Source organism: Eptesicus fuscus, chromosome 2 (genome assembly GCF_027574615.1).
Source record: "Eptesicus fuscus isolate TK198812 chromosome 2, DD_ASM_mEF_20220401, whole genome shotgun sequence".
Lineage (NCBI taxonomy): Eukaryota > Metazoa > Chordata > Mammalia > Chiroptera > Vespertilionidae > Eptesicus > Eptesicus fuscus.
In genome coordinates, this window is record NC_072474.1 from 34194528 (window position 1) to 34213665 (window position 19138).

The 19138-nt window shown below is 40.1% G+C and overlaps 1 protein-coding gene across 1 annotated transcript in view; it reads right to left on the reverse strand.

Annotated features, from left to right (window-relative positions):
* USP6NL (USP6 N-terminal like) overlaps positions 1-19138 on the reverse strand; it is a 193689-nt gene that overhangs the window by 167078 nt on the left and 7473 nt on the right. The window contains exons 2-3 of the mRNA XM_054726458.1: positions 17470-17539; positions 5660-5746 (exon numbers count right to left, since the gene is read on the reverse strand). Of these exons, the coding sequence (XP_054582433.1) occupies positions 5660-5663 (4 nt within the window). The 5' untranslated portion in view covers positions 5664-5746; positions 17470-17539. The remainder of the gene's footprint in view (positions 1-5659; positions 5747-17469; positions 17540-19138) is intronic.

Genomic DNA, 19138 nt, shown 5'->3' on the forward strand with positions numbered 1-19138 from the left:
GGTAAAAGAAAACAAAACCACAAAGACATCACCTCACACTGGTTTGAATGGCTATTATCAGAGACAAGAAATAACAAGGATTGGAGAGGATATGGCGAAAAAGGAAACCCTCAAAACTGTTGGTGGGAATGTAAATTAGCTTCTCCAATATTTCTTTTTCAAAAACAGTTCCTGATAAATTCAGTTCCCACTCCCTGGAAACTGCAGCATAACGTAACCACCACAACATCCCCTCAACCTCAATAGTCCACTCAAGGATGACTTATATCACTAGGCAAAATCAGCAACTTGGCAAGAACAAGAAAGAGAACTCAAAGTCTATTTCAAAGGAAGACTGAAAAGAGCTGAAAACTAACAACAAAGCTAGAAAAGGCAAAAACTGCTTATAACTGATCTTTTTAGTTTACATCTAACAAAAATGTCTACTTGTCAGAGTAATTTTTCCAGAATGAAACCTTGAAGTGCTTTCCTGATTGAAATCCTTAAATAGTTCCTTAAGCCCTACAAGATAAATTCCAAACTTCCTGGAATGTATGTGGCCTGGCCTTTCCTATCTCTAATCTCCAGAATGTTCAACTACTTGGTAACAACTACCAGTAGTCAAACCTTCATATATCTCTCACACTGCTCCACCTACTTGGAATGCTTCATCCTGTTACACTCCTCTCTCTCTCTCTCCCTCTCTGTCTCCCTCTATCTCTGCGTCTGTTTCTTCAGGGCGATAGCTCAAATTTCACTTTAAAATATGTGGAATAACTACCACATACTAAGGACATTAGTTAGAAACACCCAAATCTATGCACTATTTATTGAACACCATTAAGAGCCAGGAATAGTGTTTAGCACTAGGAATAAAATTGTGCTCTCAAAAATTTATAGATTAGATAAGAATGAATAAGCAGGTGATTTTAATATAGTATGATAGGTAGCAGAATGAGGCAAGCAGAGTGCTATGGAGAGGAAGTGCAATGTGGCTCACCTAACCAGCAGAGTGGTACAAGGATGACAGAAAGGAACTCTAGGAACTAGGGAACTAAGCAGAAACTGATTTTTTTCTTTTAATCTTAAATGTGAAGGGAGGACTTTGGGCTTTTTTTTTGTTGTTGTTGATTTGTTAATCATCACCAGAGAATATATTTCTTCCATTGGTTTTCAGAGAGAGTGTAAAGGAGGGAGGGAGAAGAGAGACAGAGAGAGAAAAATCAATGCAAGGGAGACACATCGACTGGTTGCCTCCAGCAAACGTCCCAACCTGGGGGTGGGAGCGAACCCAAAACCCAGGTACATGCCCTTGACTAGGAATCAAACCCAAGACCCTTCAGTTCTCAGTTGGACGCTTTGACCACTGAGCCACACCAGCCAGGGCTTTGGGGCTTATTTTAATACCAATGGCATTGTTCATTCTTTGTGGCTCCCCTGTCTTTGCAACAAACAGAAAAATTCCAGATAAAATATAAAAACAAATCACCAACATACCTACATCCCAAAACATGTTAAACATCTCTATGGATCAAAAATCTAACAGGAACACAAAGTGTGAGCCAAGCTGAAGCCAGGAGGCCTCCTGGGCTCTGGGCCCCAAAGCAGGAAAATCAACAGGAAGTTGATTTTATAGGGTAATTGTAAATACGAAGATTCCATGTAAAGCAGGGTAGTAGCCAAGCTCTTAGGTTAAAACCAGGGACAGGGTGCCACTTCTTGATTATGAAACAGACTGAAAGAGTCTTCTGCTAACTGCACTGAAGCTACAGCTTGGGATGCTGCTGATCTAATGCCAGCTGACTCAGTGACTAAGTCTGCGATATCCTCAAGGTCACTATGGGCCAGGGCTCTGATCTACTAACACAAGACCAGATTCTGATCTGGGAACACCAAAGCCAGACAAGAGGCAACTATAAATCTGCTAGACCAGCAGGGGAAAAATCACAAAAAGAGATAGAGGGAGCGAGAGAAACAAAAGAGAAAGGAAAAGAATTCTCATCAGAATGTGCCTGAAAAACTACAGAACATAAAGAAAACACCAACAATATCAACAATCATAACATAAATTCACTGGACAAAAAATTTAAAAATAATCCAGTGATCTAAAAAAGACTTTAAAATAAACATGTAAAAGACTCACAATGAGATAAAAAAATAAAAAAGAACCAGAAAATTAAAAAAATAAAATAAAAAAAAAGCAGAGGTGAGAAAACAACTAGTGGGTATAAAAAAATAAAAAATAAAAAATCTCACAGCCCTGGACAGTGTGGGACATTTGTTATGGCATTAGTCCCATGCACCAAAGGGTGTCAGGTTCAATTCAATTCCCAATCAAGGGCACGTACCTGGGTTACAGGTTCAATCACCAATTCCCAGCCCTGGCCAGGGTGTGTGGAGGCAACCAATTGATGTTTCTCTCACATCTATATTTCTCTCTCCCTATCCCACTCCCTCCCTTTCACTCTATCTAAAATAAATGGAAAAATATCCTCAGGTGAGGATTAACAAACAAACTAAAAAATCTTGCAAATGAAATATAGCCATTGTAATTTACATATAATAACGGGGCTCTGAGTTCTTAGGGGCAGCTGTGTCCAAGACATTGTTAGACACTGAGACTCAGAAAGTAAAGACACGTGGCACCTGTCTTCAAAGAAGTCACCATATGGAACAGTGATACTAACAGAACATTAAGATTACACTTCTAGGAATATATCCCAAGAAGCTAGAAACACCAATCGGAAGGATATATGCACCCCTATGTTCATAGCAGCACAATTCACCATAGCTAAGATTTGGAAACAGCCTAAGTGTCCATCAGCAGATGAGTGGATTAAAAAACTGTGGTACATCTACACAATGGAATACTATACTGCGGTAAAAAGAAGGAATTCTTATCATTTGCAACAGCATGGATGGAACTGGAGAGCATTATGCTAAGTCAGTGGTCGGCAAACTCATTAGTCAACAGAGACAAATATCAACAGTACAACGACTAAAATTTCTTTTGAGAGCCAAATTTTTTAAACTTAAACTTCTTCTAACACCACTTCTTCAAAATAGATTTGCCCAGGCCGTGATATTTTGTGGAAGAGCCACACTCAAGGGGCCAAAGAGCCGCATGTGGCTCGCAAGCCGCAGTTTGCCGACCACGATGCTAAGTGAAATAAGCCTGTCAGAGAAAGATGAGTATCATGATTTCACTCATTTATGGAATACTAGAGGCCTGGTGCACAAAATTCCTGCGCTGGGAGGCAGGGGGTGTCCCTCAGCCCGGCCTGCACCCTCTCGCAGTCTAAGAGCCCTCGGGGGATGTCCAACTGACGGCTTAGGCCTGCGGGGAGCGGGCCTAAGCTGTCAGTCAGACATCCTTAGTGCTGCCACAGAGGTGGGAGAGGCTCCTGCCACCACCGCTGCGCTAGCCAGCCATGAGCCCAGCTTCTGGCTGAGTGGCGCTGCCCCTGTGGGAGTGCACTGACCACCAGGGGGCAGCTCCTGCGATGGGCGTCTGCCCCCTGGTGGTCATTGCGCATCATAATGACCAGTCGTTCTGCCGTTCAGTCCATTTGCATATTAGCCTTTCATTATATAGGATAATGAACAACATAAACTGATGAACAAAAACAGATCCAGAGACAGAGAAGCATCAATCAGACTGTCAAACCTCAAAGGAAAGGTAGGCGAGGGTGGGGGTTAGGGGGAAAGATCAACCAAAGGACTTGTATGCATGCATATAAGCCTAACCAACGGACACAGACAACAGGGGGGTGAGGGCATGAGTGGAGGGGGGGGAGTTGAGGGGGTAATGGTGTGATGAGGACACATATGTAATACCTTAATCAATAAAGAAATTTAAAAGGAAGATTACAAAGTAAAACAAAATTTAGTTAAATTTCAAAAATGTAAGTATTTTTTAAGTTAAAAGGCTTGACATTTCTCTCTAAGTTTTCACGAACTAATATCACCACCTTTATTAGAGTTGGGACTTTATATTAGATCAGTGATTTTCAACCTTTTCATCTCATGGCACATATAAACTAATTACTAAAATTCTGCAGCACACCAATATTATATTTTTTTGCCGATCCGACAAAAAAAAAATAGGTATAATTTTGATTAATTTATACCAAATAGCTATTGTTGTGTTGGCTATCATTTTTTTATTTGACAAGGAAAAAGAGATCAATTTTTTTATTTCTCTAAGGGAAAAGAGATCAATGCCCCTGACTAAACAGTCAGGCATTGCATGTTTTAAAAATTCTTGCAGCACACCAATTGAAAATCACTGCATTAAATAAACATTCTCACAAAACTGCATATGAATAGAGCTGAAATAACAAAAGCAGCTTCTTTCTTAATCTGTATTTGAACTCATCTAGCAACTATCCTTGTTTATCCAAAGTGCACCACTGTGAAAATGTGTACACTGGAAAGTCTAAAACATCAAAGACTACTTATTGCAATATTATTCTTAGTAGAGAGCACTCCAAGATACCACAATAACAACAGCTTCGTTTTAATTTATCAACTAGAGGCCCGATGCACGAAATTCGGGCAAGGGCCTTGGCCCCTGCCGCGGCTGCCTCTGCTGTAGCCCCTGCCCGCTGCGGCTTTGTCTGGAAGGAAGGACGTCCGAAAGGATGTCCGGTCTAATTAGTATATTATGCTTTTATTACTATGGATTGCCTAATTATTTAAACTGTTGATAAGAAAAGGTACTCTGGTCAATATTAAAGTAAATACAGGATGGGGCAAAACTAGGTTTACAGTTGTGAGTATGCAAAACACAGAGTTTATTCTTATATTGTTATTTAATTATTGTATTATAATCCATGTGAACTGTAAAACTCATTTTGTCCCATCCTGCATAATCAATATGAATAATATGTAAAGAACTTTAAACTCCCTAATATTATAACAATAAAGAAATGCTCACTCCTTCCCAAAATTTTCATAATCAAAAAAGCTGTCATATATCAGTTATCATAGGGTTATGATAGGGTAAAATCTGAACTCTGTCCTCACTCTCTAAAAGTAAACAGTTAACACAAAATAGTAAAATCCAGTTCTCCTATTCACAAGCAGAAGTGGCTAGAAATGACAAAAAACATTACATATACAACTGAGAAGATAAAATCTACAACAAATTTTGTAAGTCTTTAGAATAGACTTGGTTCCTTGTTCCATCAAAGATGTTGATAAAGAGAACTTCATTATTCTTTTTTGTTTGTTTGTTTAATTTTGTACTTGAACATAATATTAACCCATGTTACTCAATAATCAAATTTCACACAATAAAATATCTGCAAAAAAAAAACCAAAAACAAAATCTGCTGATTAATGTCAACTGCAATTTTCCCTCCTTCATATTTCTAATGAGTCATTTTCCAATAGCTAGTCAATAGAAAATTATAGATAATAGAACCATAAATCAGCCAAGAAGTCAATAACACAGACTTCCTTAACACATTCAACTTCTTAGAATAAATCAAACAACAAAAAGTATCGCCTTGTTTAAATAGAGACAAGTGCACAGTCCTGGGTAAAACAGATTATCCAATCTCTTGGATGAAGTCACATAATTCCAATTTGTCCAGTAACAATTTTTTTCTCTTTTTAAGTACAACACTGCAAATGCTCCTGAGACCATTGAAATGGAATAAAGAAGGACACTTACTCATGACTGGAAATGTCTCTGTATGTTGCCCCAATCAGATATTAAGCCAAAATCTGCTGTCCAAGGTTTCTCGGAGGAATACATGTCCTAGTCAAAAAATAAAGAGAAATAAGTCATATTTTGTGAGGATATTTAAAATTAAGTTTTCTAAATGGAGATGAAAATAATTAAGTTTAAAATTTTCTATGTCCAAGAAACCAAGATGGCGGCATAGTTAAAAACCTAAACTGCAGCCTCACACAACAATTTCAAAAATACAACTAAAAGACAAAACGGACATCATCCAGAACCATAGGAAAGCTGGCTGACTGGGAATCCTACAACTAGAAGGAAAGAGAAAACCACAAGGAAAATCAGAGGAGCTGTAAAAGCCTGAGGTACGGAGACACGGGCGTGTGCGTGCGGAGAGGATGGGGCGGCTGAGTGCCTGGCTGGCGTTCTCTAGCGGAAAGAGATAAAAGCTCCGGACTGCGCTAAGCCCCAGCTCCAACTGCACTGAACCCCAGTTCCGAGCGAGACCCTGGGGTCCCAGGCTCACACTGGGGGAATCTGGACTGTAAGATGGAAACTCAGGGGAGCGGCGAAAGGCAGAGCTCCGGAGGCACGCACGTGAATGGGCGCAGAGGACCGACTGTTGACTGTGCCGCTGGATTGCCCTAGCGGGAAGGAGACAAAAGCTCCAGACTGCGCTGAACCCCAGTTCCAACTGCACTGAACCCCAGTTCCGGGCAAGAATCTGGGAATTGAGATTCATTGGGGAAGAGACTAGACTGTTTGGCAGCGGGCGAAACTCCAGGGCGCCTTTCTCTCAGAGGTGCTTGCAGCGAGTACCAAGGGACACTGAGACCCAGGAACCTCATAGGGCGGGGCTGACGGGAAGCCAAGGCTGTAGGCTCCACCCTGAAACTCCGCCCCATCCAAGATGAGCACAGAGGCTTTTACAATTTTGCAAGTCTAGTTGAATAAGGCTGTCTCCTGGCATAGACACAGCTGATCCTCACAGTCAATTGGCCTGGAGGTCAACTCCTCCCACTGATACCAACAACAATCAAGACTTAACTACAACAAGGCTGCACACACAAAGGGGTGCACCAAGAGTGTCCACCTCAGGTAACTAGGGAGGCTGAGCTACTGGCCCATATAGGACAACTAGCACACAAAGCTACCCTACCAACTCAGGGAAGCAGCGAAAATGGGGAGACAAAGAAACAGATCAAAAACCAAAGAAATGGAGGAAAACAAATAACTGGAGATAGAGTTCAAAACCACGGTTATAAGGTTTTTCAAGAATTTCCTAGAAAAGGCCGATAAATTTAGCGAGACCCTCGAGGATATGAGAGAGACCCTTGAGGATATGGAAAAGGACCAACTAGAAATTAAGCATACACTGACTGAAATAAAAAATATCATACAGAAACCTAAAAGCAGACTAGAGGATTGCAAGAACCAAGTCAAAGATTTGGATACAAAGAAGCAAAAAACACTCAACTGAAAAAGCAAAAAGAAAAAAGAATCCAAAAAGTTGAAGACAGTGTAAGAAGCCTCCGGGACAACCTCAAGCGTACCAACATCAGAATTATGGGGGTCCCAGAAGAAGAGAGAGAGCAAGATACTGAAAACCTATTTGAAGAAATAGTGACTGAAAATTTCCCCACCTGGTGAAAGAAATAGACTTACAAGTCCAGGAAGCGCACAGAACCCCAAACAAAAGGAATCCAAAGAGGACCACACCAAGACACATCATAATTAAAATGCCAAGAGCAAAAGACAAAGAGAGAATATTAAAAGCACCAAGAGAAAAGCAGTTAGTTACCTACAAGGGAGCACCTATACGATTGTCAGCTGATTTCTCAACAGAAACTATGCAGGCCAGACGGGAGTGGCAAGAAATAGTCAAAAGTGATGAATAGCAAGAACTTACAACCAAGGGTACTCTACGCAGCCAAGCTGACATTCAGAATTGAAGGTCAGCTAAAGAGCTTCATAGATAAGAAAAAGCTAAAGGAGTTCATCAACACCAAACCAGTATCATATGAAATACTGAAAGGTATTCTCTAAGAAGAGGAAGAAGAAGAAAAAGGTAAAGATAAAAATTATGAACAACAAATACATATCTATCAACAAGTGAATCTAAAAGTCAAGTGAATTAAAAATCTGATGTACAGAATAAACTGGTGAATATAACAGAATCAGGGGCATAGAAGGGAGTGGACTGACAACTCTCAGGGGTAAAGGGGTGTGGGGGGTGCAGGAAGAGACTGGACAAAATCGTACCCCTATGGATGAGGACAGTGGGGGGGAGGTAAGGGAAGAGGGTGGGATGGGAACCAGGTGGAGGGGAGCTATGGGGGAAAAAAGAGGAACAACTATAATAATCTGAACAATAAAGATTTATTAAATTAAAAAATAATAAATAAATAAATAAAATTTTCTATGTCCAAAAGAACCTCTTGGTGTCATCTATAATAATAAAAGCATAACATGCAAATTGACCGAATGACCAAACAGCAGAACAACCATTGGGACGACCTTCCGGACAACCACACTATGACAACCACTGGCACTATGCCAGCCAAGGTCAGTGCAATGCGATTGGTTGGGGGCCCAGCCATCACCCCATGATAGCCCTGCAGTGGGAGGACCAGGCCACCAGCCAGCAGGGCGATCGATCAATCGGGGGGCTCCACAACTGCCCCAAAGAGGGAGGCCCAGGCCACCGACCAGCATTCTGAGGCGAGTGGGCGGGGCCTCCCTCTGAGGGGGCGATCCATGGCGGAACCCAGCCAAGTGGGCAGGACCTACCTTTTTGGGACAATCGATGGCGGAGCCCTGTGATCAATCACCCCAAAAAGGGAGGCCCTGGCTACCTAGCGGCGGCACTGCGGCAGGTGGACAGGGCCTCCCTCTGTGGGGGTGATTGATTGTGGGGCTCCCGGACTGTGAGAGTCTAAATATAACAAAACTAGAGGCACGGTGCTCAAAATTGGTGCACGGAGGGTGTGTTCCCTCAGCCCAGCCTGCACCCACTCCAATCGGGGACCGCATGGGGGATGTCCAACCACTGGTTTAGGCCCGATCCCACCGGTGGCCAGACACCCCTCTCACAATCTGGGACCACTGGCTCCTAACCACTCACCTGCCTGCCTGCCTGATTGCCCCTAACCCCTCTGGCCTGCCTGCCTGATTGCCCCTAACTGCCTCTGCCTACCTGCCTGATCGCCCCTAACTGCCCTCCCCTGCCAGCCTGATCAAGCCCTCAACTGCTCTCCTCTGCCAGCCTGATCTCACCCCCAACTGCCCTCCCCTGCCAGCCTGGTTGCCTCCAACTGCCCTCCCCTGCTGGCCTGATCTCGCCCCTAACTGCTCTCCCCTGCTGGCTGATCTCACCCCCAACTGCCCTCTTCTGCCGGCCAATTTGGTTCTGATTGGTCAGTTTCTATGCCAGTCAGCATCAAAAGCTCTGCCTCCTAGGCAGCCACTGGCTCCTCAGTTGACCCAGATTTGGTTCTGATTGGTCAGTTTCTATGCCATTCAGTGTCTCTGGACCTATCAACGGGGCCTGATCAGGAAAGCGGGGTTGATCAGCAGCCCTGGTGGAGGCCTGGAGAGAAATGGAGGCGTGGCTGTTGGCAGGCCAGGAGAGAAAGAGAGGCAAGTTCTGATCAATGGCTGTCACAGAGGCTATGGATCAGACCCTGCCTCTCTCTCTGCAGGCCTCTCTCCAGGCCTGATCCGCAGCCCCCTAGGCAGTCAGTGCTGGGTCGGAGCGCTGGCAGTAGCCCCAATCAGTGCTGGATCGCCACAGCAACTCAGCATTGACTTCCGGTCTGGTCAAGCCTTTGGTCGTTAACGACCCTGGTTCTTTATTATATAGATGCCAATCGATCTTTAGAACATCATGATCCCATTCTATTTTTCTTTTTCTATAAGAAGTTACCTCAAATGTAAATAAAATGTATAAAGTAATTACCATACAGAAATTCAGTAAGGTGTCTTTTGTCTTAATATTAAACAAGCACTCCAGCTAGGGTAAATATAGCACATCACAGCTGCTAAATTTACTGTGATTACATACAAATTATTTATATACATGACCAAATAAAGATTATCAAAGTTATTGCTATAGATTTTCTCTAAAAATGGGCATTTTCCTCACTATAAAAGTAATATGGCTTCACTGATTTAAAAAAATTGGAAACATTACCAAAGTAAAAAAAAAAATTATATCACAACACCATATTACTATATTTACCCAATCATTTGGGGTATATTTCTTTTCAAGGCATTTTTTGTAACTATTTCTTAAATATAATTTACAAACATTACATACAAAATTTTGTATTTTATTCTTTTCACTTGAGTATAACATAAAGCATCACCCTGTATTAGTATAAATATATTTAATCCTTTGCTAAAATTTACATTATAAATTTCCTTTCTGCCTAGCCAGTGTTGCTCAGTGGTTGAGCATTGACCTATGAACCAGGAGGTCATAGTTCAGGGGACATGCCTCGGTTTTGGGTCGATCCCCAGCAGGAGGTGTGCGAGAGGCGGCCAATCAATGATTCTCATCGATGTTTCTATTTCTCTCTCCCTCTCCCTTCCTCTCTGAAATCAATAAAAAAATACATTTTTCACAAACTTCCTTTCTTGATTAATGTATTTTTAAATGAGGCATAAACTAATATTAATGCTATATTTAAATATACCAATGGATGCATAAATACCTCAGCAAATCTAATATATGAAATTCCACAGATAAGATCAGATTAGATACAAAATGTACTAGTATACTTGTGCTACCTAATATGTACCTTCCTTCAATCACAAGAAATGATGGTTACTTTATTTGCTAAATCAATTAAGAAAATAGCATAATACTAAGGACCTCTCCTTCTAAAACAGATTAAAGTTAGGATAACATTCTTTGAAGGAATAATGCTTACTCCATATATACACTTTACTCATGTATGTAATATATATGGGAAGTATAAATTTACAAACTGACCATTCTATATGAACAGTATGGCTCCTATACTGTAATTAACAGTGGCATACAATCCTAGTGCTGTCATGTAATCACCTGACCCCTTTCCCATATGCTTTCTTCTTTATCTATACAGGAGATACTATTAAATGATTTTCATTTCCAGGTAATCCAATTACCACAAAGGAAATGAGAAGTTATATGGAAAATCCAAAACTTATCATCTACATGTTAGTTTTAGAATACATGATGGAAGTTACTCACTATCGATACTCTTTATGAATGGTATTTCACTGAGTCTATTAGAGTTGTTTGCCCTCCCAGGAACTATGAGGTTGACATGCTGAATGATGACGTGGGAAGGCAATCCCATGTTACAAATACACAAAGTAAATGAAATGTTCACAGACGACCCAGGAGTTTGTTTGCTTGCACTTGTACAGTCTAATCTCTTTGACCAGAGACTTTTCTTTTTATTCATGTTTGGATCAGATTTTTTAATCTTAAACTTAAAATACCAAAATGGTAACATCAAAGCACTTTGTACTAAGCAGTGTGCCCCTTCTTTCAATAATCATAAGTTGCCAAATAAATAATTATTGCAGGACTGAAGTTCCTAAGATATCAAGAGTTTTTTCAGCTCTGGCCGGTATAGGTCAGTTGTTGGTTTGGCATCTCTATGTTTTTATTAGTATTTTCATCTTTTAATATACTTAAATTCTTTGTAGAATAAGAAGACAAAATAATTCTTTCTCATAATTTTTAACTTCCTAATCAGTTTCTACTTCAGAAACTTTTAGCATTCTACTATGAACTTTTCCACTTTTATCATTCAAGATAAGAACATTTCCAACTAAAACTAAAGCTATCAGAAATATCTGCTTCCAAGATTTTTGTGCCCAAATGGTTTGTACACCCTCTTATTAGATGGCACCTAAAAATGCTTGATAAAATATAAGAGTTAACCTTTTAAATGCACAGCAAAGCTCACAAGGAACTCAAAGACAAAAGTAAAATAAATAAATAGGAGCACAGAGAGTGTATGCAATGATGCCAGCAACTGCCCTTAGAGACATTTGACAATCTCTCATAACCAAGCTGCACTGTCCAATACTGTAGCCACTAGCCACATGTAGCCATTTAATTTTAAATTAATTTGTTAGGTAACATTTTAAGTTCCTAAATTAATATTAATGCTATATTTAAATATACCAATAAATTAATATTAATGCTATATAGTTTCTTTCTCAAACTAGCAACATTCCAAATATGGATATAGCTACTATATTAGCACAGATATATAGTATTTCCAGTTACAGAAAATTCTACTGGACAATGCTGAAGGGCTTTCAGAATTAACAGTTTGCATAGGATAAAGCCAAACCTTTATGCTATATAATATGGGAAGTCGGACTACAGATAAGCAAATTAAGCCTGGCACCTGAAGGACTAGATCTTCAATAAAAGTAATAAACAATGAAAAAAAATAAATACCCCAAAGGGATGCTATAAGGAAAATTCTGCCAAGTATAGGTTTATTTGTGTTTGGGGAGGGGAAAGAGAGTATTCCCTGGAAATCTATAACCAAACCAACCTTCACACAGGCTTCAAGTTCAAATTCAAATTACTTGTACATTGAGAAAATCTTAAGCTTAGAAATTAAGTGGCCCTGGGTTGACAGTGTCCTCAATTGCAAATTCCCACTGGGAGAAAGTAGTATTAACTCAGGTCTCATAAGCATTTCCACAGATGAAGGTATAATAAAAATGAGCTCAAAATGTAAAACTGTGCACAATAAGCAAAATTCAACAGAAATAAGTAGACTACTCAAAAAAATTTTTTTAAAAAGAACAGCAATGTTGTCCTGACCTGTTTGGCTCAGTGAACAGAGCATCGGCCTGCGGACTGAAGGGTCCCAGGTTCGATTCTGGTCAAGGGCATGTACCTTGGTCGGGGGCATATCCCCAGTAGGGGGTGTGCAGGAGGCAGCTGATCAATGTTTCTCTCTCATCAATGTTTCTAACTCTCTATCCCTTTCCCTTCCTCTCTGTAAAAAATCAATAAAATGTATTAAAAAAAGAACAGCTTCCAAATATAATATAAAATGGAAACTATGAATAAAAAAGAAAACAGATTTGAAGAATCAAATGAAAATAGAAACTGCCAAACCTGTCAGCTAGAATTAAATGCTCATAGTGGCCGAAACTGGTTTGGCTCAGTGGATAGAGTGTCGGCCTGCGGACTGAAGGGTCCCAGGTTCGATTCCGGTCGGGGGCGTGTACCTTGGTTGCGGGCACATCCCCAGTAGGGGTTGTGCAAGAGGCAGCTGATCGATGTTTCTCTATCATCGATGTTTCTAACTCTCTATCCCTCTCTCTTCCTCTCTGTAGAAAATCAATAAAATATATTAAAAAATAAATAAATAAAAAATAAAATAAAATAAATGCTCATAGTGGTACACCACTGAAATTTAGCAGTTGTTTGTTACACAGCAAAAGATGGCTAATGCAGAGGATAAATATGTTCATTTAAATGCAAATAAATTTGTGAGTTTTAATTTTACTAAAATATTTTACTCACTAAATTTGTGAATATATACATACACACACATAATACCATTTATATAAAGTTCCAAAATACGTAAAATTAGCAATATGTTCTTTAGGGACATATGCCTATCTATAATAATAGAAGTGTAATATGCTAATTAGACTGGACAGCCGAACAACCTTCCGGATGTCCTTCCAGATGACCTTCCAGATGAAGCCACGACTGCGAGGGCCGAGGCAAGCCGCCACGGCTGTGAGGGCCAAGCCCCTTGCACGAATTTCATGCATCAGGCCTCTAGTCTATAATAATAAAAGCATAATATGCTAATTAGACCGGACATCCTTCCAGACGACCTTCAGGACGAAGCTGGGCTGCGAGGGAAGCCCGGGTCCCGGGTGCCTGCCGGCAGCCAGAAGGAAGCCCGGGTCCCGAGTCTCGGGTGCTGGTGGCCAGAGGGAAGCCCAGGTCCCGGATGCCAGAGGGAAGCCGGTGCCAGCAGCAGGGGGAAGGAAGGCCTACTCTTGCACGAATTTTGTGCATCAGGTCTCTAGCATAATTATAACTATGAAGAAAAGCAAGAGTTGACACTGATGGTTTCCTCAGGAAAATAAAATGAAGTAGTTTGGAGATGTGATCCAAGAGGTACTGGTAATATCACTTAAGCTGAAGGAGGGGATAGTATAGACATCGGTATATTAGACTATGTAATACATATTACATATGGTTTTTTGTATAAATGTAATATTTTAATATAAAAAAGTGAAAATTTTCCAATAAAATTCAGAAATAAAATGATTATAAATAAAAGTAACCTATTATATGTAAATGTCATAAAGGAGTTAAATGCACTTATAATCTTTAAGCCATAATTAAGAGGAAGAAACAGTTGTGGTGACTCATTTACTCTTTAAAAGTTAAAGACAAATACAAGTGACAGCTAGTTCCACTACAAATTGCAAGATGGCTTTTCTGTGAAAGACTGATGATTACCCATTATCCACATGTAAAACTAGCTGGCCTACCCAAAGAGTTGTCCCATTTGTGATGTCTGATCTCAGCTTCCTGATCATTGAAGCTTCTGATCTCACCTTTGCCGTTGTGCAATCCAAATTCATTTTCTAGTAGAAAATCCTAGATCCTGTTTTGCTAAATTGCTATTTGTTGAACTGCCATTCCAAGAGAAAGCTTAAGAAAATTCCCTTCATTGAAGCATTATTTGTAATAGCAAAAAAATTATAAATAACCTAAATGTCCAATAATAAAGGATTGACTAAATGAATGTTGTTAATTTACACGCAATGAACTATCATGCACTATTTTAAAATGTCTCGAAGAAATCTGACAATGAATGAATGCTCTGCAATGTACATTGTGCAACTTTCTCATAACCAGCAAGATGTAATAAAAATTATGCCTCAACCAATTTAAATTTATTTACAAAAGGCTTATAAACCAATACTTAAATGATTAATGTTCAGTTTTTAAACTTAAAAGACAGATAATATACAAATTTACTATTCATTTCAAAAATATTTGCTGAGCAGCTATTATGAGTCAGGCAGTGCTCTAGGCTCTGAAGAAACAGCCATGAACAAAATAAGGAACCTGCTCCCATGGACCTTACATGATAGTGATTTCAGTAGCTTTCTTTCTTAATTCAGATGCACAGTTTAGTAGTTCAAATATATTATGTCAGGGCAGAGTCCCAAGTAATATATTCGCATTCCAGATAAAGAAATAACTCTAGTTAATATTAAGGTCTTTAGTTAATATTGACATAGAAGGTCTCAGCACAGTACTTTCACAATTCTTGGGCTTTCTATTAAAAAATGCTTTTTTCTGCAATTTATACGCTCTGAAACATAACGCTATAAATTCCCACAATTTTAAGTATTTTCCCAGCTCAAGAGAAGTAAAGCAAATCTATTATTGCTAGAGTAAAAGGAGGTTTGTTTATCCTGTTCACTAAATCAACAAAGTACTTCCAGCTAAAATCAGAGAATGAGATGGGCAAAATGAGAAATCTTTTGGTTTCCTCAGTTTGTTTACACATGTATGTTAATGAAGCATCAGATAAGAATAAGGTCTAATTTCCCCATCTACAGGTGGAATTTAAGTTAGGTTTCCAAAAGGACTTATCAAATTCTAGTAGATTTAGGCTGGTCAACATGTCAACTTCTAAGTAGTTAGGAAAACAAATGTCCCATCTAAGGCCTCCTTACTTATCTGTTACAGAGGCAGGATCTTTCAAAAGTGGCTTAGAATTTGTTTACATGTTACATTTGCCTAATTCTCTTGATATATCCTATCAGAACTGTACATAATGTCTGAGCTTCACAGATAAAAGCTAAAATGAAAGATACAATATCTCTTTGAGGAGCTGGCATCCTTTTAAAAGTGAGTTGAAAATTACAGACTGCCAACTACAATAGTATGCACTATACCAGACACCATGAGAAATATAAAGAAAAGTAGACCTGATTCTATTTTCAAGAAATTTATCTCTAGCTGGATTTTTAACATAAGACTGCATCCATCCATTCATTCAGAAAATACTAATTGAGCCATACAATAATGCAAAAACTTCTCCAGGGGCTTCAGATACAACAATCAAGAGAAACCTGTATGGTGATTACCAGAGGAAAAAGAGGGTGCTGGGAGGTAGGAGAGGGTAAAGGGAGGACACATGATGATGAAAGAAAACTTGACCTGGGGTGGTGATCACAGAATACAATATACAGATGATGTATTATAGAATTATACCTGAAACCCATATACTTTTATTAACCAACTAGAGGCCCGGTGCACGAAATTCATGCACGGAGGTGTGTGTCCCTAAGCCCAGCCTGCACCCTCGCCAATCTGGGACCCCTCGAGGGATCGGGCCTAAACGGGCAGTCTGACATCCCTCTCACAATCCAGGACTGTTGGCTCCCAACTGCTCATCTGCCTGCCTTCCTGATTGCCCCTAACCACTTCTGCCTGCCAGCCTGATCACCCCCTAACCCAGTGATGGGCAACCTTTTGAGCTTGTGTGTCAAACTTCGCCAAAAAACTGAGCATAACTCGGGTAGTGTGTCACTTTGAGGAAAAAAACATTATTTTGCAAATGTTTCATCCTCAGGAGCAGCAAATGTTTCATCCTCGGCATGCGGCCGCCTCAGCGGCCGCGTGTCATCAGAAATGGCTACACGTGTCAGTGCTGACACGCATGTCATAGGTTCACCATCACTGCCCTAACCACTCCCCTGCCAGACTTATTGCCCCTAACTGCCCTCCCCTGACGGCCTGGTCACCCCTAACTGCCCTCCCCTGCAGGCTTGATCACCCAAAACTGCCCTCCCTTGCAGGCCTGGTCCCTCCCAACTGCCCTCCCCTGCTGGTCTGATCACCCACAACTGCCCTCCCTTGCAGGCCTGATCTCTCCCAACTGCACTCCCCTGCTGGCCATTTTGTGGCAGCTATCTTGTGTCCACATGGGGGCAGACATCTTTGACCACATGGGGGCAGCCATCTTGTGTGTTGGAGTGATGGTCAATTTGCATATTACTCTTTTATTAGATAGGCTAGAGGCCTGGTGCATGGGTGGGGGCCAGCTGGTTTGCCCTGAAGGGTGTCTCGGATCAGGGTGGGGGTTCCCTTGGGGCATGGGGCAGCCTGGGCGAGGGGCCTGTGGTGGTTTGCAGGCCAGCCACGCCCCCCGGCAACCCAAGCGGAGGCCCTGGTATCTGGAATTTATTTATCTTCTATAATTGAAACTTTGTAGCCTTGAGTGGAGGCCTAAGCCGGCCAGGGTGTGCGAAAAGCTTGGCTTCCTCCATTGCCGGGGGCAACTCAAGCCTCCTGGTCTCTCCAGCTCCGTGGCTGCTGCCATTTTTGTTGGGATTTATTTATCTTCTATAATTGAAACTTTGTAACCTTGAGTGGAGGCCTGGACCCGCCAGGGTGTGCAGGAAGCTTGGCTTCCTCCATTACTGGGAAAACCCAAGCCTCCTGCTCGCTTTGAGGCCACAGCCATCTTGGTTGGGTTAATTTGCATACTCACTCCTGATTGGCTGGTGGGCGTGGTTTGAGGGTGTAGCAGAGGTATGGTCAATTTGCATATTACTCTTTTATTAGATAGGATAAAATTAGAGAGAGAGAGAGAGAAAGAGACACCTGGTTCCAGCCATCCTGAGCTAACAGAATACATACAGGCCAAAGCACCAAGGGAAACCTGAGTGAGATGGGAGTTAAGGGCTTCAGCTCATGCAAAGGCCAAAAATACACATACATACAGTTGAAGAGAGGAAGATTCATATAGGATGTCAATAAACTTGAAATTTGGCAAGTTGATGACAGACCTTGTAAAAAAAAAAAAATTAAATCACTCAATATATAGGAAGTCCTAGATACATATGGACCAGCTCTGCCATTAACCAGCTCTAGAAATTCAGATCAAGTCACACCACTTCTCTGACCCTGTTTCTTTATCTGTAAAATTACAATTAAAATTTCCAACCTGTCTACCACTCAAAATTATCATGGGTTATGCATAAAAAATGCTTTGGTAAACTAAATATCTTATATATTTGACATGTATTAGTACTGATCCATTTTTGGTCTTATTGTATAAAATAAAGGAGTTGAAATACAATTGTAAGTTCTTGTTCTAGCACTGAAAGATTTATGACCTAAAAACTTATTTTAATTCCCTGGGTAACTAAGAAAGATTCTAGCTTCCTTAGCATTATAAACAGGATCAGTTTATCAACCAGATATGAACTAAAACAAACTAATCTAAAATGTTGGGGTTTTTTTAAATGGGCCAGACTTAAGTGACACTTAGAAGAGAGTCAAAATGACTATTAACAGTGAAATAATCAAAGGTAACCCTAAGTGTGAGGGGAGAACCTAGATGGCATTCTGTTGGCAATCCTCAGTGACAGCAAATCATTAACTTTGGAGGAAAACTTTTTTGTAATAGAAAAATATTTCCCAAGCAAATCTGAGGAAGGAGTTTAGAATCCAAAGTGGTATTAAAAAGTTGGGTCAAAATGGGGCTCAAGCACCCCAAAAAGCAATTTCTTAAAAATTCTCTTAAGCAATTAATGTAGGTAGTCGGCTAATGGTAACTACTCTTAGCGGTAATTTGAATACATATTCTAAAATATTACTTTTTTCTGTCTATTACTTCACAATCAGACTTCTACCTAGTCTTCATGTTCTAATAAGTAAGCATCTAACTGAGAAAGTAAAACACAAACACATGAAAAATTGCATAAAAGACAAAATAAGGGATGTGCATTTCCAACAAAGATAGACCAGGTATTACAGATCAACCTTCTTGCTTGAATAGAAAGCTAGACCAAAAAAATATATATGTTAAGTATATTTTTAAATTACTAAAAATATCAGAAGGTATAAATTGGTACAACCACTTTGGAAAACTGTTTGCTAGTAACTATATTTATATTTATATATTTATTCACATTTTCCTATTACTCAATAATTCCATTCCTAGGAATATATCCAAAAGAAGGGAGTACATATGTTCAACAACAATATATATATATATATATATATATATATATATATATATATATATTCTTAGCAACTTTATTATAATAGCCAAAAACTGGAAACAATTACATGTCTATTAAGAGTAGAATGGACAAATAAACTGTGACACAGTCATGTATTAGGCTACCTCTAAGGCAGAGTGTATTTTCCAACAATGGTCACTGCATTATTTCTGGTCTCACATGCTGTTCCAGAATTATGCCTCTCCCCAACAGGAGGCAGAAACCATTTTTTTTATCTCTTTAAACCTGGGTAAACTCATAACTGCCTCAAAGAATAGACTGAAGTGGAAATAATACTGAATAAGCTGCATATAAGATGTCAAGGCCAATTCATAGAAGCCAAAATAGCATCTGTCTGGCTCACTGGCTCTTCACTCC